Here is a 25,766-nt window from a genome sequence, read left to right on the forward strand (position 1 = left end):
TGAGAAATAACCCCACTCCTTCCACAGCATAATTCTGCTACCTGCCCAACTCCCATAATATACTCATCTGCCCTATTCCAACTCTGCTCTCAACCATTGCCCCATGACTCTTATCCCTGCAATAGACCTAGATGCAAGACATGTCCCACACGTCCTCCCACTACCACCTACTCCAGTGCTGTCATAGGCATCTCCTGCCCAGTCAAACACAGGGCCACCTGTCAAAGCAGCCTTGTGATATACCAACTCAGCAGAAACTACTGCGCCACATTCTATGTGGGCATGATAACCAACAAGCTGCTGCTCACATGAATAGCCACTGCTGACCAGGAGAGTATGTACCAACCATTGCTGAGCATGTCTTTAACAAGATGTGTTAGACTTTAACAAATGATTAAATGCTCCACAATCTGTGCCATCTGGATTTTTCCATCAACAATAGCTTTTCTGAATTGAACAGATGGGAACTTTTCCTGCAACTCTTCATTCCCATAACCGCCCTGGCCTCAGCCTCTGCTAGTCCTGTAGTCCTGTCATCCTCCTGCATAGTCCTTTCCCTTCTCCACTTTTCTTCCCTCTTCTCCCCCCTCCCTACAAAGCACATAACGGCAAATTATCCTGTTCTCACTACACCCTTGCACACTCCCACAGGCAGCAATGTATAGCAGTATTTTTCACTTTGTGCTTTGTACTACATACTTTGATGTGGCAAATGCTGCTCTAGCACAATGTGTTTTTCAAAAAAATTTTAAAATCGAGTTCAAAGTTTTACATCTGTTGAATAGCATGTAAGAGTAATGGTGTTAGCACAATGGGCAAAGGTGCCAGATTATAAGTGTGCCTGTACTGCGTTTGAGTCATGTTTTTTTCGGAAAGGAACAACAACGATCATAATGCTACATCCATGGTGCTATACCATAAAAGAATCAAGATATGAACATCTATTTATTGAAACATATCACAAATTCAGTGGATGCAGGTGCTTGAGGATTGGTTCTGTCGTACAGTATTCTTGAAACTCTTTAAATTTTGAAGAATGCTTGAGAAGTGCACATCAATTTAGAGCAGTATTTGTTAAATGTACATGCAGAAGATGAGCAAAATCAGTAACCCACTGGATGCACGATTCCTTTGTAAGTGTAAAATGTATTCAAATATAGAGATATTTTGGATTTGGAGCTTGTTTAACAGGGAAATCGCTGTGTTAAAAAGTACATGTACTGCATATTGTTGAGTCTGTAGTGTTATTTTGCACACTAAGTATGCAAAATAATTAAAAATCAAGCTCTGTGTCAAACAAAATAAAACTAAGCATTTGTCCATTTCAGTCAGAACCAAGTTTCCCACTACTTAGCACAAAGAATCATTAAAAGAAGACCCTAACATGATTGAATGTTACTGGAAGCTTAAAAGTATTCTGGTTCAATGCCAATTTGATGTTTAAAGCTGTGTGGGATGACAGTATCAACATACAGAGAAGGATGAAAATTCGAAATTTTAACTTATTTCCAAAAAACATTATGTACACTGTGTCATATTAAGTGCCACTGTAAACAGATGTATTGTTTTTCTAAATACAAAGTTTGGATCAAATGCAAATCATTTGCTTATTCAATGGAAGAGAAAATGCAACTTCATTCAATTGAAAACAATAAAATTTGTGTTTTTGAATAGTATTCAAACTGTGTTGAGATTATTTACAAAAAGAAATAACATAGAACTATTGTTTCCATATTTATGTGGAGCAGATGTTCTGTGACATAAGCCAAAAATGCAACCATTTAAAGATGCATATGAATATGCATAACAACAGTTTTTGACAGCACTATGTGCCATCGACATTACAGGGCACCATATCAACATGCAAGTTACATGACAGAACAATCAAACTTAAAGAAAAATGGATTTACTATTCTCTGATTTTCAGCTCGCAGCTATGAGAATGATGCACAAGTGGAATCATTAAGCAGAAGAGGATCATACAAAATGATGAGCAAGTATTGTACCACAAAAGAGATTCCAGTGCCTTGACCAATGCAACACCGCATTTCGGTTAACCTATGCAATCAACATTTATTTTCTTCATAATCGCTAATGTTTCCATAAACTGTCTTTGAGTGGCCAAACTGGACAAGGCCAGACCTTCCTAAATCTGAGTAAATGCTGCAAAAGCTTTTTAGTTTTTATCATGGAATATTCTAAAGAAATTTCTTCCGGCTACACAATGTGAATTACCTCAGAAGCAAACGTAGCCCCCATAGAACGTGCTTCCTGGGTTTCTGCAACAAGTTCATTGATACGTTGGGTGAAATATTGCTTCACTTCTGCTTCACGTGCTTCTGCTTCAGCTGTCAGTGAAAATGGTGCCTCTAGACGTCCCAGCTGTCACAGACAGAATTAAAGTAATGAGTACATAAAACATCAAAATGAAACTATTTTATGAGAAACAAAATTTTAATTTTCTTAAAAAATCTTTCTTATTCTTTACCACAGAATCAAAGTCTTAATGATGAAAAAGTGAAATAATGGCAGAAGTAATTAAATCTTTCTTATAAAAACTTTCCTTTAGAAGAATCTTTAAAAATTACAGCATGAACAGAGCCACTTAAGAATTCTTCCTATGTGCAATGCGTGGAAGGAATGGGAAGAATCCCTAATAATCTGCCATGCATTTAACAGTAGTTTGTAGAGTACAAGTGTGTACAAGGTCTACATGAGCATAAAGCTGAACAAACATTTATGACCAGTTAAATTTGCTATCTATGTACTCCTCATAGACAGGCAAAACTTCAATTTTTCACTTTCACGTACCTTTCAGGCTACACAGAAGCTCTTCAGCAAGGCTGCTTGGCTAACTTGCACTTCTGGGAGAGAGGACAAGATACAGCGAGGAGTTACAATTAACCATGCCCAAAGGTATAGCTTTCCTACAACACCAACTCACTTAATTCTATGTTTCGGAACTGCACTTGGTCTCTCAATACTTCTGGTCTATACTGCCCATCCTCCACATATGGCTGCCTCTGTGCTTACTTATTTTCTACTCCCTGCTCCACCTAAAATTCTCTTACATATCTCAACCTGTTACTTAACTTTTATTCATAGATTTACGTACCCTTGTTTCTCCGATGAGTCAACTTTTTATGTATCTGACAAACTGAATCAACAGTTATAAAGTTTCTCATCGGGGGATGAGAAGCCCCCCACGTTACACGTGAGATTGAAAGGGCAGTCCCAATGTCGACAAGTGATGCAGACTTACAACTGAATCGCTGGTCCATTATTTTTCAACGAATTTTCATTAACAGTGATCTTTACCTGGACATGTTACCAGTGTACACTGCCCCACAATTGAAATGCCTGGAAACTGATGTCATATTCCAGTTGGATGCTGCAACACTGTATTGGTCTCTAAATGTCCATCACTTTTTGGATGAAATTTTTTCGGATACGTGGACTGGACAAGATGGTTCCAATGACTAGTGGCACTTTAATCTGACCTCAAACCACTAGACACGTCTATGGGTTTTGTAACAGATCTGGTATACTGAACCAAGGTTAATGATGTACAACACTTAAAACACATTGACAATGCATTTGAACATCTCACCACAGAGTTCCAGGAGCATATATGGAGAAACATTTAATACCAATTGGACATTTTTCATACCAGCAGGAATGCACAACTGACATACAGGAATGATAAAATAAAACTTTTTGAGTTATCTTGTCACATGCTGAAAACTAGTTGTTATTATCTGGCATAGTTTTAAAATTATTTTAAGTCTTAAGTTACAAATATACTTTATGTACACCATGTATATTTAGTGTGATTTAAACTGACTATTAAAGTAGTTTTGACATCAGAATATTGTACTGCACAGGTAATAAGGTACTGCTGGTATGAACATTCTCTAATTGTCCTCGATGGCAACTGTGAAATGTGTTTCCAGAACCAAAAATTTATTCACTCAATGTTATACCTCATGTGAGCATTATTTAAAATATTTGGTCAAGCTGACACAGCATATCAAATGAACTAAGGCCATACTCAGAAAGCAGCAGATGACAAATTGCCAAGTCTGGAGTACACCAACACCAAGGAGGATGTGCTTCAACATTCAATGAGCATGTCTTAAAATCTCATTTCACATACTTAAGCACAGTTGCACTGTCCAGTCCTCAGATGAAATTCAGTCAGGTACCAAGCTGCAAAAGTGGCAAAAAACTCAAACGAATGTCCACTGTCTAACCCAGCTTTTAACTTGAAAAACTGCACATTGCCTTTTATAATATCAGCTGTTTCCCAGCACTGACAGTGTTGTTTCGTTGCAAGTCTGACTCTTGATATATTCCTTGTATCAGACGGATCTATTTTTCAACAAAATCTTGAGCAAATTGAGTGCCAAATTCCATCTCCACTTAAACTGAAGCCACTGTTCTTGTTTGTTTAATTATCTAACATACCAGATAACGTTCATTTCCAGTTCGACAGTAAAGCATTGTTTAGTAATACCAATTTAGTTGGCTCTTTGACCAGCATTTAACACTGAAATTCTTGACAACTTCCATCTAAACTGTTTCAGAGTGCTGCTCACATATCAGTTTGCCACAGGGAAAGAACAATAAATTAAACAATCAAGATCAGTGTACTCAATTGTCGGAAATCTTATCACATTTGATACAACGACTGCCTCGGAGACAAACTTCCAATATGACAATGTCAGCCTCAGGAAGCATTTCCTGTTTATAAAAATGACATAGTGCTTACTTAGTTCACCAATTATTGTAGTGCAGACAACAAATAGCTGAATCTATGTACAAAACACCTGAAGACAATGTATAGTAATGCTGTCAAAATGGTTTGTAAAACGATACTGTTATCTGACCTCTAAACTCCAATACACTGATATTATCAGTACTGCCAAGAAATTATGGGAGATCACATGGATTATTGAATGGGTTTGTACAAGTATGTTTACTTAGGAGGAACATGAAAACTATCATTGTCACTTTTATGTAATATTACAAGTAAATTGCATCTGATTATTGACTGCAAAGATCCCACAAATGACAAAGGTTTCTCGCGCTGCTACTTGTTCTTCTGAAGATTTAAGTTATATTCTACAGTAAACAAAATTGTCACTGCTAGCAAAACTATTTATGAAATAAGGAAAAATGTTTTTCTTTCTGTTTAATACATGCACAATACAGAATGTAAAACATTATCTGCTAGAGAGAATAAATTTTCTGGCATATGGCCAGATCTCTGTGTCCAGTGGGAATGTTTGACACAGAGATCCAAATGAACACCCAAGAAATATCACCTCAAAATCAATGTCAGGAGAAAATGGAGTCACATTACCAGATTGTTAATAGTTACTGGAGTAGGGCCATGAGATGCAGCCGTGTCAGAGGATAATCCCAATGTTTCTTCACTTCGTGGAGTTGTACTCCCACTTATTGACTGCAACTGTCCCTCAAGATCACGTACTTTCTGGGGAAAGGAAAAAATTAACTGTATTTGCTGTAGTTTACATTCATAGCAATCACTGTTAATATAATAACAGGAACATTGATATTAAAGCTACTCCTCATAGTTTTTCTGGGATTCTTCTCAACATGACCTTTTTTATCAATAATTCTATTTGGTTCTACACAGTACCAAATGCACATATTATTAAATCATTTTCATTTAGTGACACATTTAGAAATCTTACTGCCATCAAAATGAATCTGAAGAAATATTATAAAAAGGACTGCAGGTAGATGTGTGTGTGTGTGTGTGTGTGTGTGTGTGTGTGTGTGTGTGTGTGTGTGTTTTTGAAAAAAAAGGTCTTGTTGGCCAAAAGCTAACTTTCAGACAGTTTTCTTGTTGTGCCTTTCTGTGACTCTGCATCTCTGCTATATGGTGAGTAGCAACTACCCTTTTCATTATATTGTTACATTCCATCCTCGATTTTCCATAGTTTGGTAATTATGAATGCATAATATATGTATAATTATCTTTCCACATTTAATTGGCATTTGGAGTGACATCTTGTGGCAATAGTGGTATTTACGAGCTGGTCAGCTACAGAGGTGGTGGTATCGGGCAGGAAAAGCAGTATACAGCCGCTATAAATCCAGAGGGCAGCAAAGCTTGACCAGAATCTGTTCATCATAATACATGTTAATAAGTTCCCCACTGCATTTTTCCTTTCTGTATGTCACGGCTAATCTCAGAAACTACAGTAGGGAGTTTAATACTATTTTCATTAACAGACAGACTGATCTACAAAGAAGGTTTTTGTACACAATTTATTACGATACGCCAATGTTACCCAACTGTAGGATGCTACCCATGGGAAACCTGGCCTGATATACTACCATATGAATAAAAATATCTTCTCTATTATTTTCAAGGTACAGCAATGGAGTCTCAAAAATACTGGCTGCAAGACAGCTGTTTTAAGTGCACTGATGGAAAAGAAAATCACAACCAAATAAATAAAAAATAAAAAAATGTAGAGTAATGCAATTTTGGGAATATATTTGTCTAGTGAACATATTTAAGTGATTAATATTGCAACATACACAGGTTAATGTAAGCAAAAGGTAAGCCACTGCAAATGTGCAATGCTTGTACATTTGTAACTGGTGTAACCACCAAAATTTTGAATGTAAGCATGCAGACATGCATACATTGTGTTGTACAGGTGCTGGATGTCAGTTTGCGGGATGGAGTTCCATCCCTGTCGCACTTGATCAGTCAATAACAGGACAGTTAATGCTGGTTGTGGATGACACTAGAGTTTTCGTCTGATGATGTCCCATCGATTGGAGATAGTTCTGGTGATTGAATAGGCCAAGGCAACATTTCAAAACACTGTAGAGAATGTTGGATTACAACAGCGATATGTGGACAAGTATTTTCTGTTGGAAAACACCCTTTGGAATGCTGTTCATGAATGACAGCAAAACAGGTTGAATCAACAGACTGACGTACAAATTTGCAGTGATGGTGTGTGGGATAACCATGACAATGGATCTGCTGTCATATGAAGTTTCACCCCAGACCATAACTCAAGGTCTAGGTCCCATGTGTCTACGCCGCTGACAGGCTGGTTGCAGGCACTCACCTGGCTCCTTCTGAACCAATACACAGCCGCCATTGTCACTGAGGTAGAACCAGCTTTCATCAGAAAGCACAACGGACCTCCACCCTGCCCTCCAATTAACTTTTGCTTGACACCACTGAAGTTTCAAATGGCGGAGGTTTTGGGTCAGCGGACTGCACACTACAGGGCATCTGGTTCTGAGCTGTCCTTGAAGTAATTGATTTCTAACTGTTTCTTGTGTCACTGTGGTGCCAACTGCTATTCAAAATGCTGCTGCAGATGCAGTATGATATGCCAGAGCCCCAAACAAGATGGTCTTCCCTCTAAGTAGTACCATGTGGCTGTCCAGAGCCCAGTCTTCTTGTGACCGTACTTTCTCATGACCACCACTGCCAACAATTATGTACAGTGCCTACATTCCTGCCAAGCCTTTCTGCAATATCGCAGAAGGAACATCCAGCTTCTCATAGCCCTATTACATGACCTTGTTCAAAATCAGTGAGGTGTTGATAATGGTGGCTGTCACCTTCAATGCATTCTTCACTAACCTCAACTCACCATGTCCAATCTCAAAGGTAACTAACACTCACGACTGTTACTGCATGTATTTAAAGCAAACCTGATTTTCATCCTCAAAGTGGCAGTACTAGCACCACTCTTCTGCAAGAAGTGCAAAAATTTGAATAGACATTATCTTTCAGATTTAGAAAGACGCCAATGAACCTTTGTTTATGTCACATAACTCCTTTATGGTTCTGAATTTTTTTTTTTTTTTCTGTCAGTGTATGTGAATTTGGAATACTGCACCATGATGAGAGATGACCATATCTCTTGCCACATGTATCTTTAAAAAGCATGGGAGGGCTCAGTCCAGTACACCAAACAAGTGTACTTGGTTGCTTGTTGTACTGAAAGGATTCACTGTTTCATTGCCCATATTCTTTGATCTTATCACTCTTATGGAGTAGGCGTCATTGCTGGAACCCAGGATCGTAACTATCATGGGCACAGAATGACCTGGAAGAGGCAGCAGCCAGTCTCTGAGATTTTTCTCCAAACACGTTGTTTTCTTCAGTTCTGGCCACTGCTAAGCTACTGTACTACTTTCGTCTTCAAAATAATAACCCCCCCCCCCCCCCCTCGCTCGCTCGCTCGCTCTCTCTCTCTCTCTCTCTCTCTCTTGTGTGTGTGTGTGTGTGTGTGTGTGTGATGAACAAATGCAAGAATGATTATTGGAGGAGAATAATTTCCAATTCAATTGTTCAATTTGGGGTGATTCATATTCAAACTGTAAAACGGTATAAAAACCAACGATCCCTATGCAACCCAGTTTTGTTGAAATATTTTGAGCACAGTTTGTATGAGCCATAATTTATGTAAATTAAGGGGGGGGGGGTGGATTACTGATGTCAGGCTTCATTGGGACATTATGTGGAAGCATCGCCGACGAGTTTCCCAGCTGCGAATTGTGCATGGTGTCTGTTCTTTCTGGCATATCTGAAAGAACAGAAAACACGCATTCATACAAATCATTTATTTGTGAATATAATAGAGGGAAACATTCCACGTGCGAAAAATATATCTAAAAACAAAGATGATGTGACTTACCAAACGAAAGCGCTGGCACGTCGATAGACACACAAACAAACACAAATATACACACAAAATTCTAGCTTTCGCAACCAACGGTTGCTTCGTCAGAAAAGAGGGAAGGAGAGGGAAAGACGAAAGGATGTGGGTTTTAAAGGAGAGGGTAAGGAGTCATTCCAATCCCGGGAGCGGAAAGACTTACCTTAGGGGGAAAAAAGGACGGGTATACACTCGTACACACACACACACACACACACACACACACACACACACACACACACACAAGCAGACATATTAAAAGGCAAAGAGTTTGGGCAGAGACGTCAGTCGAGGCGGAAGTGCAGAGGCAAAGAGGTTGTTGAATGACAGGTGAGGTATGAGTGGCAGCAACTTGAAATTAGCGGAGATTGATGCCTGGTGGATAACGGGAATAGAGGATATATTGAAGAGCAAGTTCTCATCTCTGGAGTTCGGATAGGTTGGTGTTAGTGGGAAGTATCCAGATAACCCGGACGGTGTAACACTGTGCCAAGATGTGCTGGCCGTGCACCAAGGCATGTTTAGCCACAGGGTGATCCTCATTACCAACAAACACTGTCTGCCTGTGTCCATTCATGCGAATGGACAGTTTGTTGCTGGTCATTCCCACATAGAATGCGTCACAGTGTAGGCAGGTCAGTTGGTAAATCACGTGGGTGCTTTCACACGTGGCTCTGCCTTTGATCATGTACACCTTCCGGGTTACAGGACTGGAGTAGGTGGTGGTGGGAGGGTGCATGGGACAGGTTTTACATCGGGGGCGGTTACAAGTGTAGGAGCCAGAGGGTAGGGAAGAAGGTTTGCCTTTTAATGCATCTGCTTGTGCCTGTATATGTGTGGATGGATATATGTGTGTGTGCGCGCGCGAGTGTATACCCGTCCTTTTTTCCCCCTAAGGTAAGTCTTTCCGCTCCCGGGATTGGAATGACTCCTTATCCTCTCCTTTAAAACACACATCCTTTCATCTTTCCCTCTCCTTCCTTCTTTCCTGACGAAGCAACCGTTCGTTGCGAAAGCTAGAATTTTGTGTGTATGTTTGTGTGTCTATCGACCTGCCAGTGCTTTTGTTTGGTAAGTCACATCATCTTCGTTTTTAGATATAAATCATTTATTTAGTTGTTTGAAGCTATTTTTGACTTGGTCTGTGGGCTATCTATCCCAGAAGAGTGATACGTATTGTTACATTTTTTTATATTTTCCGAAAGTATGGCAAAATCATCAGCAAATAACACACAGTATATGTTTTAACATTTTCACTTAAATGATGGATGACTTTCTATACTCTTAATTCATTCCAGATTCTTGTTATTGTCTCAAGTATAGAGCTGAAGAGAATATTGCCATCTTGCATTACACCTGTATTAATTTTGAGTAGTTTAGGTATTTCAGCCACAAGTTTTACTTTAGAAACTGGGTCTATTGGGATTTCAAAGTTGAAATTTGCTTATTTACATTTAACTTCACTGGCTCACTTAACCTCCTTCCGTGCACCCTTTTCACGAAACAGCTGGTATTTGTTGATGCCTGACTAAGTAATAATAACAGTCAAAACAGATGAATCAGTATGCCAGATCAATGTAAGACAAAATAAGTTGAAAGCCAACAATGTGTGGGGGGAAAAAATTAGAATGCGTTTTGTGTGGTAATAGGTCACATGAATCTTGTGAAGAAACTGGAAGTCAGTGAAGTGTCAATTCTTTATAATCCCTTTCCCGCAACAGTTATGAGCCTTGATTGAGTCAAAGTAATTTTGTCCCTTGCATCAAAACAACAAGCAAAAACATTTTCTTCAGAACCAGGTTAATCATGATCTGCTGTTCACAATTTGCCCGTTTTTTGATCATTTGAATTATGTTGCTTCTTCACTCGTTCACTATGGATACTAGATGGTTGATGAAGGACTGTGAGGTTTTCAAGGATGAATCTTATTCCTGAATGAGATTTTCACTCTGCAGCGGAGTGTGCGCTGATATGAAACTTCCTGGCAGATTAAAACTGTGTGCCCGACCGAGACTCGAACTCGGGACCTTTGCCTTTCGCGGGCAAGTGCTCTACCATCTGAGCTACCGAAGCACGACTCACGCCCGGTACTCACAGCTTTATTTCTGCCAGTATCTCGTCTCCTACCTTCCAAACTTTACAGAAGCTCTCCTGCGAACCTTGCAGAACTAGCACTCCCGAAAGAAAGGATACTGCGGAGACATGGCTTAGCCACAGCCTGGGGGATGTTTCCAGAATGAGATTTTCACTCTGCAGCGGAGTGTGCGCTGATTGGAAGGTAGGAGACGAGATACTGGCAGAAGTAAAGCTGTGAGTACCGGGCGTGAGTCGTGCTTTGGTAGCTCAGATGGTAGAGCACTTGCCCGCGAAAGGCAAAGGTCCCCAGTTCGAGTCTCGGTCGGGCACACAGTTTCAATCTTATTCCTATTTACTTGTTAAGTAAATCGCATAAATACGGCAAAGCTGTTTGCTGTCTGCAATGCTTTCAGTGGATACATGCATAGGATGGGGGTGTATGTTGGGAAAGGGGCAGAGGAGCCCAGTATTATGGCACTTTTGAATTTATTACTAGAAAACTACTATGGTACTTAGACAAAGGTTATACGATATACTTGGATTGCTATTATACATCCCTGGTGTACTTGATTTTTTATGAGAATGCAAGACAAAGGCAGTAAGCACTTGTGTGCCCAGCAGGAAAGATGTTCCTCGATGTATGGTTGTAAAGCTGAGAAGGAAACATCTACTCTGCCTCTGGTTTCCAATGTCCCACACAGATTCAGCAACAGAGGTAACTGTTTGGTAGTGACGAGGCCACTGACCACAGAAAAACTTCAATTTTATTATTCACAAAGTACAAGGGGATAACCAAACGATTGCTTATTAATCTTTCAAGAGAAAGTAGTTCAAGCTGTGGAAAAATGGTTCTTTCAGTTGCTTCTGAGGAGCATCACAAAACATTTGCGTCGTATAAGGAGACACACAAAGTGGATGAAAGAAAAAAATGCACCCTCACCCAGTTTCTTGTACAGTTACGAGTCAGGGAATTCTTTTGCAGCATGATGAGGCAATGAATGTCAAGAGGTTAATTGTTCTCCAGTTCCTGGACTAAGCAGACTTACTGGGCAATATTTTGCTAGAAAGGACCTACTACTGGGGGAAAGGGGGTACTCACACCCAATAGTGTGTTAAAATTTGTTCCGATGTCAGAAGGAAAAAATGTGCAGAAAAGAAACGTTCTGATAGTGTCCACACTGTAATGTTGACAGAATTTCAAAACATATCATACTCAGGAAAATTATGTTTAAGAATGGTGTGTGTAAGATGTATGTACAGACCATTATAATTAGATGACTAAGATGGGCAAAGACAGGTCAATGGCTGAGAACAGGCCATGACCTGGACTCTCACATCCATTATATATATTCCCATACATATCATTATTTGCAATTTTGAATACATTTAATGTCTTTCATAATGGCTGTAGTCACTGCAGTGGCTGTTCTTCTGGACATGCGTGCATGTTCAAAGGAACTCTGCATTGTAATCAGAATAACACAGCCACTGCAATATCTTATTTCTCTGCAGACACCGGGCAAGCAACTTTCAAGTACAGCTTCTGACCTGTATAGGAATATACATAATGGATGTACAAGTCCAGGTCGTAGACACATGGTTGATGACGTATGGAAGTTTGGGTCTTGTAGTGAGTTGCGCACGGATAGCCAAATGGTAAGGCAACCACTTACAACAAGCGGAAAAATTAGGTTCAAGTCCCGGTCTGGCACAAATTTTCATTGTCGTCATGCCCTTCTACAGCTGATGGTTGTCATTATTCACAATTGTGAATAAATTTTATGTCTTATCTCTGACATGTTCCACAACGAATTGATGTTTGTTTATTAAAAGGCCTTGCCATCTATTCTAGTACAGACTAGGTACTTTGGGGAGAATGGTTCTCCACATTATAGCTAATGATGGCAATACTGATGATTGTACTGTCAAGTGTCATAGCGCAAGTTCTGATCTGAAGAGATTGCTGGGGCCTTGTGACGGCAGCCTGAGAAACCTGTGTTACTTCTTCACAGACAGTCTGCACTCTTCTCACCCATTCTGACTGGGGCCTCTCTCCACAGGAGCCACTCAGCCATGACAGCAGCCACTTGGTAAGGTGAGGGTTGCCCAGAGTCCTGGGCAGGGATGAAAAGAAGTTAAGAAATATAAAAAATAATGTTAAAGTCATGAGACTTCGGCAAGATAAAAGACCTAGGTTAATGGTTCAAATGGCTCTGAGCACTTTGGGACGTAACATCTGATGTCATCAGTCCCCTAGAACTTAGAACTACTTAAAGCTAACTAACCTAAGGACATCACACACATCCATGCCCGAGGCAGGATTCGAACCTGTGGCCATAGCAGTCGCGCGGTTCCAGACTGAAGCGCCTAGAACCGCTCGGCCACCGCGGCCAGCCTAAGACCTTGGTGAAAGCCAGGTTTTCATCAGGAAAGTGGGAAAAAAATAGAGTGAGCAAAGGAATAGAATATAAGGTGGTGAGAATTGAAGTACAGAAAAGAAGGAATACTACAAGGACTTGGGAATATATATTCACCATGCACATACCCAAAAAAGAATCTTGAGTCACTTGGAGGGCTGACGTGATTTAACCTAACATTGGGCTTAGGAATTTCGTGTTTTCACTTTCCTGCATATCTTCTTAATTAATAACTTCAGGTGAAATGTTGTGCATAGATTAAAGCTCGTGTACAATCCAGACCTTATGGGAAATTAATATTCTGATCCTACCCTGCTTGACAGAAAGTACCACTGACCTTAGAAACCCAGCAGTTTCTATTCACATTTTGTTTAGGCACAATGTATTGCTGAACTTCAGCATCCAAATACAGGTTAGTGGAGCTGGAAGAGGGGATGAACTTGCCAATGCCAGTGATTATGTGCCTGATAAATTTTTGCTTGGCAAACTAAGCTGCTATAGCTTTGATGCCATTTCTCTTACTTGGATAAAGTCTTTACTTCATAACGGAAAGCAGATCTTGTTGACAGATTGTGTCCAGGCTAAAACTAACCTAAAAATGAGGGAACATAACGTTTAGGGTATGAAGGATGGGTGCTGTGTCCCTTGTTCTTCACCTACACAAACAACCTTTGATGAATTTATAGGAGAGATCATAAACTGAAATGTTCAGTGATGACAGGCATACTAATCAAGAAAGAAACCTCACCATTAGTGGCCAAAGAAATTCTTTGCCAAAAGATACGAAAAGTCCGAGATAAAGACATACTGGGAGTTGGAGAGATGAAATCAAAAAACATGGAATGTTGATGCATTTAACTCATCATCATCATCATGTGTGTAAGAGTGTAGAGGGAGGCCTTTATTTAGCAGTGGATGCCAGATGGCTGACCTTTATGAATTAGGCTCAGTGTACTTTTCGATTTTTGTCTTTTGGTGTGCAGTATATTACCCTAGTACCTTCTTAAATGCTTTCCTCTCTCTATTTGTGCATTACAATCATCCAACAGTAACAACATTTAATTTTGGAGTGCTGGATATTTATTTTTCCAGCAGATGCTACAATGCTTGTGTTTAATTTGGAATCCTGTGATTGTCTTCATTTACTTGTAACAAAATCTTTTTGATGTAGATCTGATACCTGTTGCCGAATGGACACTCCTGTGATAAAAGTCATGGGATACCTCTTAATATCTTGTCAGACCACCTCTTGGGCAACACAGTGCAGCAACTCGACAAGGTATGGACTCGAGAAGTTGTTTGAAGTCACCTACATAAATACTGAGCCATGCTACCTCTGTAGCCATCCATAATTGTGAAAGTGTTGCCTGTGCAGGATTTTGTGCATGACTGACCTCTTGATTATGTTCCATAAATGTTTAATAGGATTCATGTTGAGCAATTTGGATGGCCAAAACATTTGCTCAAATTGTCCAGAATATTCTTCAAAACAGTTGCAACTGTAGCCCTGTGAAATGGCACATTGTCATCCACAAAAATTCCATTGTTGTTTGGGAACATGAAGACCGTGAATGGTCTCCAAGCAGCCAAACATAACCCCTTTCCATCAATGATCTGTTCAGTTGGATGAGAGGACCCAGTCCATTCCACGTAAACACTGTCCACATCATTATGAAACAACCAACAACTTGTACAGTGCCCTGCTGACAACCTAGGTCTATGGCTTCATGGAGTCTCATCACCCCCTTGCCTTCTTCTCCTTTGTAACCCTAGGTAGGCACATATACAGGATGCTTCCATTTGCAGCCCTCATGGGCATCCAGGATGACAGTGCTAGCCCCCAACTGGCAGCAACAACAGTTCAAAAATTTTGAAAGGTGGGTGCTTATATGATTCTTCCGTAGTCATTGTACTCACCAGATATTTCACCAGAGAACTTTCAGTTTAAAGTGTCTTGTCTACCTTTTAGCCATTGTAAACATTCACTAATTAAGCCACTGTCATTATCATTTAGAAGGAACTTCTCCAGTCCCAAAAGGTAAATTTATATGAAAGCCACAATTGAAATAGCGTATACCAAGGAAAATTTACTGTAAACCAAGGTCAACTCTTCTAATTAGATACTTACAATGATGATAAAAACTTATATGATTCTCACAGCCCCCCCCCCCCCCCCAAATATATTATATGGTTTAGTTTCAACAAACCTACCTTAGAATGTTTCAGCTGAAGAAGTTGAAATTCCAGTTTCCAGTGCTCTCTGTCCTGTTCCAATTGTGTAGCTCGCTGAGTGACTGAAGCCAGTTGCTCTTTTAAGGACTCTCCACTTTCTATGCTTGAACGGGATTGCTCTCTTTCTAAAAGTGCTTCTTCATAAGGGACTGTGGGAATGTCATCCTAAAAGTAATTTGTTTTTGTATATATTAGTCAGTTCCTCTTCATTTAAAACACACACACACATACACACACACACACACACACACACACACACACACACACACACACACACACACACACACTGGAAGACAAAATCCAGAAATAAGTTGAAGTGGAAGGCAAATCAGAAACATTAATCTTTCCTTTCATACAAAATCAGAAGCTAAGTGAACATAAATAATGCCAAAATATTTCGTGTAGTGTCAATTTCATAACACATGCAAATTCACAAGGTCATCAAAGTAAAACATTTAATCAGAGAAACTGCAAGAGCCAGAAACAGTGAACAATGATGGTTCCAAAGTAAAGTTAACAAATCCCACATCTGGAATGTATTTCAATGTGAAAGTAGTTAAATGAGAAACACACATGTACTCATCTAGAACACTTCTACTCAGCTAGTGTGAAAGATCAAAGTCAGTCTGGAAGACCCTCAACATCTATATATTGGAAGACAACTTGAATCTTTGAACAGAGCCATTCAAAGTCAACAAGACAAAGCTTTCTTTTTGACCTTGAAAGCCCATTACATGCAACAGCTGTTCAATGAGGACAGCAACAGGAGAATGGAATTTTGCAAAGATTACGCTTGGTTGGGGAAATGATTATCCTAATTTGTATGACAATATCCTGTGGTTTGATGAAGTGTATCTCATGTTGGAGTTCTGTGTATCATAAGAATTGTCATTATTGGTCAAATTTAGACACAAATGTAATGGTTGAAAGAATGCAACCAAGACCAAACAACCATCTGGTATGAAATGACATCAGTAAGATTTATTGGCCCATACATGCTACCCAACATCATGAATGACGCACGATATTTTGAGTGTTTCAAAACATACAAATGTCCTGCGATTCAAGGGGGAGAAAATGGAAGGGAAATGTAAGATGGAGCTCTGTCCCACAACACAATTCCAGTGACAATGGCTTGATGACAGTATCCCTGGCAGATGAATTCACCACTAGGAATCGACAGAGTGGCCTGCATGCAGCCCTGTTCTAACCCCACATGATCCTTTCTCTCCTTCCTCTGGAGCTGGGCTAAGGAACAAGAGTATGAGTTAAAACCAAATGTTATCATCAGTCTTCAACCAAATTTCCATGAGGTACTTGCATATGTCCCAGTTGAGATGCTAAGAAAAGCTGTGGATTCTGTTCCTAAAAGATTCAATAATTGTATGGAAAGCGCAGGTGCATATGTTGAAATGTAATTTAATAACCAAAAACTATGATAAGTTGTATACTTTTGGAAATATTAACTGTTAAAAATAGGAAAATTTAACAAGCATTTTACCACTAGATGGCACTAATGTAAGTAACAAAAGTTATTGCTTTGGCAGAAAAATAAAAAGTTGAAAATTAATTCCAGTGATAAAAGCCTGCTTGTAAAAGTATGCTATAATATTCGCCTTTTAATAGTCACACTGTGTTTCAAACATTGTCATCCTAAGTTCGCCGTGTGGGCAGCTTTTGACATACAGCAGTCTCATCCACACACCTTCCCGGAATAGTGCAGTCGTGGGGGAAGCCGGACACTGCACAGAACTGGTTGTGCTCCAAGAGTGCGAGCGTGCTCTGGGACACAAATCTTGGCCAGGTCTAAACTAAGAGAAACAACTAGATTCTTCATAAGCTTGTGACTATTCAATAACTAAAGCACAATGCATTCACATCTAACTAATAACAATCAGTGTGTAACATTGACAAACATAAAAGACACCATTGTTATGGTGGAAGACAAGTAAAGATGATAATTTTTTGTGTGTGTGGTGTGAGAAGTTGCAAACTTTGGTGCAATACTCCTGATGGAACATTTGGCCAGAGATTTTTTTGTCATTGTAGGTATCAAAAAGCAAATTGCCTTTGAAAAACTGTAAATTATAAGGAGAGGGTATGGCTAGCTAGGACATACCTCCATAACCCAAAATTCTGGGATCTGTCCCTCGTTTCTATGTTGTGAGGGATCCACTTGCTCCTCCATGAGGAAGGAACTAATAGTTGTGAAAAATAGGATACTTTTTCTACTTTTAAGCGTGTGTATCAGCCACAATGGCCACACATTCTGTCTCCTCGTAATTTTAAACTTGTGTCGAATTGGAGAATTTTTTGAAACATGTAACAGCATTCTTCACTAAGCTGGTTCAGACTTAATTTTATCATTTCTGTTATGGATTCCTGTATTTTTTTGTGTGTGGGGTGAGAAGTTGCAAACTTTGGTACATTTCCTAAAGGAATATCTGGACAGAGATTTTTTTTTTTGTCAATTTCGGTGTTATTTTCTGGTGACTCATTTTTCGAGTCCTGTATATTATTTATTTCTCTTATTTTTGTATTATAATGAAATGAAAATACACCTATCTTTACATTATATTTTATGATATCACACATCACATTTGTTTAAATTATTGAGAAAACAAAAGATTATGTTAAACCTATTAAAACTAATCAAGTGTAGAAAGAATAATCAAACATGTTATGTTCAGCTGCATGTTGTGGCACAGGATAGTCCACTTTGCTTCTGGTCGCAGTTTGATAGTGGATACATCTCACTTACCTCGCTTACATTGGTTTCACAAGATGTCAGTACACTGCAATGCAAATTCTACGATCAACATCTGCATAGCTACTCCACAAGCCACAGATGGTGCATGGCGGAGTGTACTCTACACCACTACTAATCATTTCCTTTCCTGTTCCACTCACAAATAGAGGGAGGGAAAAACAACTGTCTATATGCCTCCATGTGAGCCCTAATTTCTCTAATATTATCTTCATGTTCCTTATGCGCTATGTTTGTTGGCAGCAGTAGAATCATTCATTGTTCACCTTCAAATGCCTAAAAATAAAACTAAACTCCATCTGAACAGGCATCGGAAGGCCCAATGGTGCCAACCTACTGCCGTGTTATCCTCTCATCCAAAGGCGTCACTGGATGCGGATATGTCGGGGCATATGGTCAGCACACCACTCTTCACTCGTCCTCAGCTTTCATGACTGGGGTTGCTACTTCTCAGTCAAGTAGCTCCTCAATTGGCTTCACAAGGGCTGAGTGCACCCCCTTGCCAACACTGGTTGGCAGACTTGAAAGACCACCCATCCAAGTACTAGCCAAGCCCGACAGCACTTAACTTTGGTGATATGATGGAAACTGGTGTTACCACTGTATCAATAGTGTTTCTCGAAAAGAACGTCACCTTCCCTCCAGGAATTCCCGTTTGAGTTCCTGAAGCATCTCCGTAACGCATATGTGTTGTTCGAACCTACCAGTAACAAATCTAGCTGCCAGCCTCTCAATTGCTTCAATGTCTTCCTGCAATCCGATCTGGTATGGATCCCAGACACTCTAGCAATACGCAAGAATAGGTCGCACCAGTACCCTATATGGGGTCTCCTTCACATGCGAATCACATTTTTCTAAAATTCTCCCAATGAATCAAAGCTGACCATTCGCCTTCCCTACCACAGTTCTCACATGCTCCGAGTTGTTTCACATGAGTGATGCTTTCTAAAACCATGTTGATTCGTGGACATAAGCTTCTCAGTATCAAGGAAGTTTATTATATCGAACTAAGAATTTTTTCTAGGATTCTGCAGCAAACTGAAGTTAGGGATATTGGTCTGTAATTCTGTGGGTGTGTTCTTTACCCTTCTTTATATACTGGAGTGAACTGCACTTTTTTCCAGTCACTTGGGACTGTGCTGGGCGAGAGATTCACAATAAATGCAAGCTAGCTAGGGGGCCAATGTCGTAGAGTACTCTTTGCAAAACTGAATTGGGATTCCATCTGGACCATTGCCAGAGAATACTCTGTAAAACTGAACTGGGATTCCATCTGGACCTGGTGATTTATTTGCTTTCAGTTGTTTGTCTATACCACAGATGCTTATGCTTATTACTATGTCATCCATATGGAAGTATGTCTGATGATGGTCAGATGACAGTATGTTTGTACAATTCTCTTGTGTGAATGATTTTTTGAGCAAGAAATTTTAAACTTCGGCTTTCGTTTTGCTAACTTCAACCAGCACACCAGACTGGTCACCAAGCGATCGAATGGAAGCCTTAGACCCACTTAGCGATTTTACACAGGGCCAGAATTTTCTTGGGTTCTCCGACAGATCTTTTGCGAAGGTGTGACTGTGGTGGTAGTTGTATGCTTCATGCACAGATATTCCCACAGATGCACAAATATCTACTAACGTTCACTTGTCATTTGTGCATTCTCTTTTGAACTGAGGATGCAACAGCCTCTGCTTCCTCAGCATCTACCGAATTTTGTTTTTAAACCATGGTGGGTGTTTTCCATCCTTTACCCACTTATGAGGCACATAAGTCTCCAGACTACGAGTTACAATCTGCCTGACCTTTGCCCATAATCCCTTTAGACCCAACTTACTGGAACTAAGTGTTGTCAATTCACTCTCTAAGTGATTTACTTACAACTGCTTATTTTCTCTATCTAGCAGAAACAATCTCATAGCCTTCTTGACAGTTTTATTAACTTTCATAACCACAAGTTGTCATAATGACATCATGATCACTAATCCCCATTTCTATACTGTTCTACACTGACACTGTCGATAAGGTCCAACCTATCTGTACCTATAAGATTTAAGATATTTCCATTGCGTATGAGCTGCCAAGCTAGCTGCTCAAGATAGTTTTCAGAAAACACATTCAAAAATATTTTGCATGACTGTCTGTCTGTCTGTCTGTCTGTCTGTCTGTACCCCCCTGCACTGAATCCATAGATATTCCAGTCTGTAATCGGTAGATTAGTCACCTCCAACTAGTATTGTACGATTTGGGTATTTCTGTGCTACTGGCCATAGACTTTCAAAGAAAGTGGCCAGCAAAAGCATCCAACAATTAATTTGGTTTCACCTAGACCTGTTATACACAACCAGGTAACTTCACTGTCACACTCAACTTTGGCCCCAATAGAGAGAATGTTTTTGTCAACTTCAATGAACACTCCCCCTCCTACGGACTCAACTCTATCTTTCCGATATATATTCCACGACTCACTAAATATCTCAGAGCTTTCTATTCTGGTTTCAGCCAGCTGTTGGTCCCGAGAATAACTTAAGCTCAAGAATTCCTGGAAGACAATAAATTCAGGAACTTAATTACAAATACTTCAACAGTTTACTGATAAAATTTTGACAGAAGGAGTGTCTTTACTATGAAAGCCATCTAACTTTCCTTACTGCTTATTGGCTAGTGAGTGTTCATCAGAGCACCTCAAACTACTGTCTAGCCTAAAAAAGCCCTCATGTGCACTCCACAAGTACTCTGCTACACAAGTAGCTGCTTCCTCTGTGTAGTGCACCCCTGACTCATCGAGGGGAGTCCTACAACTCCCCACATGATAACGCAGGTCTAGAGATCTGCAACCAAGACTGTCACAGAGTCGATGAAGCCTTTGGTTCAGACCCTCCACTTAGCTCCAAAACAAAGGACCCGGATCAACTCTGGGGACAGTGCTGCAAATTGTGAGCTCTGCTTGCCCCCTGCATGCGAGGCCAGCAGTCATCACCACCTCCGTCACCCACCTGTATGAACTGAGGATGGCCTCAGAACCCATATGACAGGTGTTGATGGTGCCAACTGCTCAGATCCTGCTGAAGGAGCAGCCACCTGTCCACTCTTCACAGTGAATGGGTACTCAGATGAGGTTTAATCATGGCTGCTTTCCTTCTGATTTGTATCATCTACAGCTAAGAAATTCAGTCACTTGTGATTGCAACAATTTAGGTGATGGAGATATTAATCATTTAATTTTTGCTTGTCCGAAGTTCCAGCAGTGTGGAGAACAATTCCTCGCAGAATTAAGAAAGCTAAGAATATCATTCCCTAAAAGCATTGCTGGTCTTTTTACTACAGAATGATAAGGCACTTCTTAGGTGTCTGATAAGATTGGGCTTTAGTTAGTAGTTTTAAAATTTGACTGTGGACCTACAGAGAAGGTGCAATCACAATTGTAATGAGTGATTAACAAAATTGTTTGCATCTCAAAGAGTTATGACTACGAGAATCTGTCTGTAACCATTTTTTGTAAAGAAAAAAAAATATTTTTTACTTCCATATTCAGAAATTAAGAAGCTTTTCTTATATTCTCTAACAGTGAAGGAATATTATTTTGTAATTTTTAAGTAATTTGTACATGTATTTGTTTTTATAAATCAGTTTGTTTTGTAATGTTTGATGGCTGATTAGTGCTGAAGGCATAAGTGTGTCATTGTTGGCTTAAAGCCAAGTAAATAAAGGAAAAGATTTTTGATGCCCGGTAACCAAAACCTAATTACTTTATTCCAATACTGGTGCTGAACAAAGTTTCACTGTCACTATCTGTCTGTAAAGGAAATGACGAGGAGACCAAAATCCAGGGGTAAATTCCAAATATATCTACAGTCTCTCACAGATAGAGCACACCCAAATATTGCCTAAAATCATATTGAACTGGAGCAACTAAATTGCAACCTCAGTCCAAGTTCCTTCTAGCTCTTAAGTATGACATCTTCACCAAAATCCATCCCACTGTGTATCACTGTAAGCAGTACAGATTTCATTGAACCCTCTGCCAGGCACTTTATTGTGAATAGCAGAGTAATCACGTAGATGTAGATGTAGAGTGAGTGTGCAGGAGCTTACACCAGTTCATTACTACCAGCAACACATCATCATAACATGCCTGTGCTTAATATTCAAAGGATTCTACCATAATCTAAGAGAGAAATTAAAAATTAAAATAACTTTTCCTCACTTCGTCGGTGTATGCTTCAGTATATTAGTGTTAATATTGTTAAGGTCTCACAATGTTTAACAGAATATACTACGCAAAATACATGATCTTAAGAAAAAAAGTAAGTGGCATTAAATAATGAAAACATAAAGCTAAAAATCGGTCTGTATATGAAAATGTATGTCAAAATTAAAGTCACAAGTCTCAATTTCATCAGAGGAATATTTTGGTCAAAATCTGAGCTTTCACGAAAAACTGATGGTGTTAAATGTTAGACGCAGAAAGTTGAAAATTTCTATCTAACCTCAGTTACATACAATAATGATATATATGTGACACCAATAAGTTACCTCTATTAGTTTTCAAGTTATTTACTAAAAACCGAATTTGGAATGAAAACGTCCTTATTCATAGTAAATTAAGTATCATTTGTATTTATAACAGAAAATTCTTATTACAGCACTTGATTACATTAATGTAATAATACAGCTGCACCAAGTTTCAAGACTGTTTTGTAAATAACTAAGCTTACAAGGAATCTCAAAATGGCAGTTTTCAGGTCATGTCGTTCTATCGGTTCCAATTTAAATATTCTAGCCAGCAAAGTTTAAATGCAGTCGAGCTAAAACTTTTTGAGTAACTAAAGTACACTTTATATAACAATAAAATATTTTATATAAAAATTTTATAAAAAGATTAAGAAGAATGTAAATTGTTAAATGACAGAGCTATTAATTAATGTGTGTCTGAGAAAGGGGACATTTAAATACCACTATCTGTGCCTAGGGCAACTGACAGCAGATATTCTTTGGGGGTCCTCTGCACCATAATTACAGCCAGAGAGGCAGTTGGAGGGAGACACTTTGTACCAATCTGTCCGCATCAGTCAAACACCTGTGTGCACTGTGTCTTGGATGATGTCAGAGCTAGGCAGACTTGAATGCATTTTCCGTAAAAGTAGGAAGTGAATTCACAAGGACTGTACGCTGTCCTGGATCACTTAGCTTTCACGGAAGTAATTGTTCGTGTGTAGCCTTGCAATATTGACCAAACCATGTGGCAAGTGGCCAGATCATTTGCCACTTTTAATACATGCAATTAACTTTCAGTCATTAGAAGTAAGGGTGATAGACCATTTTACTTGGAACTTCCCGTAGAGGTTGCCTCTGAACTACTGTTCCCAGTTGGTATATTAGATAGGATACTAATACTTATCTGTTGTGCATGTGAACTATTACTAAATATATCAAACAGTTAAAACTCCAAACTTTTATTTATAGTCATAGTTCCTGATCTTGATGAGTAAATAACAAGTAGGAACATTTTCTTTCAGTTAGTGCAAAGAGTAATGTGGGCTTGCTGACTGGAAATTATGGTTAGTATGCTCTCCATCGGTTTCGGGCTAATGGCAAAAATAGTTTTCAGGCTCCTGTAAATGGCAAAGGTAGGTGCAAAGCATGCACAGACAATTTAAGTGTTTTTTCATAATGGCATAACGAAGTAACGATCATTTAGAATATTTACCCACTGCCCCACACCATCTTTTCCCATCACTATTTTGGCTGCTCACCCAACTCAAGCTCCAAATTGTCCTGGTTCTGTCTTTCTGCCAATTCTACTTCTAACTCCTCATCATACAGGTCATAACTGTGTAAAACAGAAATGCAAGATCTGTCCATGAACTCATCTACCACACTTCGCTCCAACCATGTTAAAAGCACAGCTTACAGCATCACAGACAGGGCCAACTTGATTCTACTGTGAATTATGCCCACACAACATGTTGGCCAGAAGCACTATTTGCCCACCAGGATGGTTACTGCAAAATTATGGGAAATGTCAAGGTTGATCACCCTGTCGCAGGTAGCATATATCGAGTTTATCCCTAGTTAAACTTTACAAGTCTCATATATCTTATTTTCATCAGTACTGTATTTCATCCTTCCTTTCTTCCTCCTCACTTACTTACTTCAGTTCTTGCCATCTTATATTTTACTCTCCTTACTCTTTTTATTCTTCATTTAAGGTTTACTTTTTCCTCCTCATATCAACTTACTATTCTACACTCCTGGAAATGGAAAAAAGAACACATTGACACCGGTGTGTCAGGCCCACCATACTTGCTCCGGACACTGTGAGAGGGCTGTACAAGCAATAATCACACGCACGGCACAGCGGACACACCAGGAACCGCGGTGTTGGCCGTCGAATGGCGCTAGCTGCGCAGCATTTGTGCACCGCCGCCGTCAGTGTCAGCCAGTTTGCCGTGGCATACGGAGCTCCATCGCAGTCTTTAACACTGGTAGCATGCCGCGACAGCGTGGACGTGAACCGTATGTGCAGTTGACGGACTTTGAGCGAGGGCGTATAGTGGGTATGCGGGAGGCCGGGTGGACGTACTGCCGAATTGCTCAACACGTAGGGCGTGAGGTCTCCACAGTACATCGATGTTGTCGCCAGTGGTCGGCGGAAGGTGCACGTGCCCGTCGACCTGGGACCGGACCGCAGCGACGCACGGATGCACGCCAAGACCGTGGGATCCTATGCAGTGCCGTAGGGGACCGCACCGCCACTTCCCAGCAAATTAGGGACACTGTTGCTCCTGGGGTATCGGCGAGGACCATTCGCAACCGTCTCCATGAAGCTGGGCTACGGTCCCGCACACCGTTAGGCCGTCTTCCGCTCACGCCCCAACATCGTGCAGCCCGCCTCCAGTGGTCTCGCGACAGGCGTGAATGGAGGGACGAATGGAGACGTGTCGTCTTCAGCGATGAGAGTCGCTTCTGCCTTGGTGCCAATGATGGTCGTATGCGTGTTTGGCGCCGTGCAGGTGAGCGCCACAATCAGGACTGCATACGACCGAGGCACACAGGGCCAACACCCGGCATCATGGTGTGGGGAGCGATCTCCTACACTGGCCGTACACCACTGGTGATCGTCGAGGGGACACTGAATAGTGCACGGTACATCCAAACCGTCATCGAACCCATCGTTCTACCATTCCTAGACCGGCAAGGGAACTTGCTGTTCCAACAGGACAATGCACGTCCGCATGTATCCCGTGCCACCCAACGTGCTCTAGAAGGTGTAAGTCAACTACCCTGGCCAGCAAGATCTCCGGATCTGTCCCGCGTTGAGCATGTTTGGGACTGGATGAAGCGTCGTCTCACGCGGTCTGCACGTCCAGCACGAACGCTGGTCCAACTGAGGCGCCAGGTGAAAATGGCATGGCAAGCCGTTCCACAGGACTACATCCAGCATCTCTACGATCGTCTCCATGGGAGAATAGCAGGCTGCATTGCTGCGAAAGGTGGATATACACAGTACTAGTGCCGACATTGTGCATGCTCTGTTGCCTG

At 40.4% G+C, this 25,766-nt stretch overlaps 1 protein-coding gene across 1 annotated transcript in view; it reads right to left on the reverse strand.

Moving 5' to 3' along the window:
* LOC126480650 (protein phosphatase 1 regulatory subunit 21) overlaps positions 1-25,766 on the reverse strand; it is a 200,122-nt gene that overhangs the window by 8,686 nt on the left and 165,670 nt on the right. The window contains exons 12-14 of the mRNA XM_050103882.1: positions 15,434-15,619; positions 5,366-5,497; positions 2,236-2,382 (exon numbers count right to left, since the gene is read on the reverse strand). Coding sequence (XP_049959839.1) covers positions 2,236-2,382; positions 5,366-5,497; positions 15,434-15,619 — 465 coding nt within the window. The remainder of the gene's footprint in view (positions 1-2,235; positions 2,383-5,365; positions 5,498-15,433; positions 15,620-25,766) is intronic.

The sequence above is a fragment of the Schistocerca serialis genome, chromosome 1, assembly GCF_023864345.2.
Source record: "Schistocerca serialis cubense isolate TAMUIC-IGC-003099 chromosome 1, iqSchSeri2.2, whole genome shotgun sequence".
Classification (NCBI taxonomy): Eukaryota; Metazoa; Arthropoda; class Insecta; order Orthoptera; family Acrididae; genus Schistocerca; species Schistocerca serialis.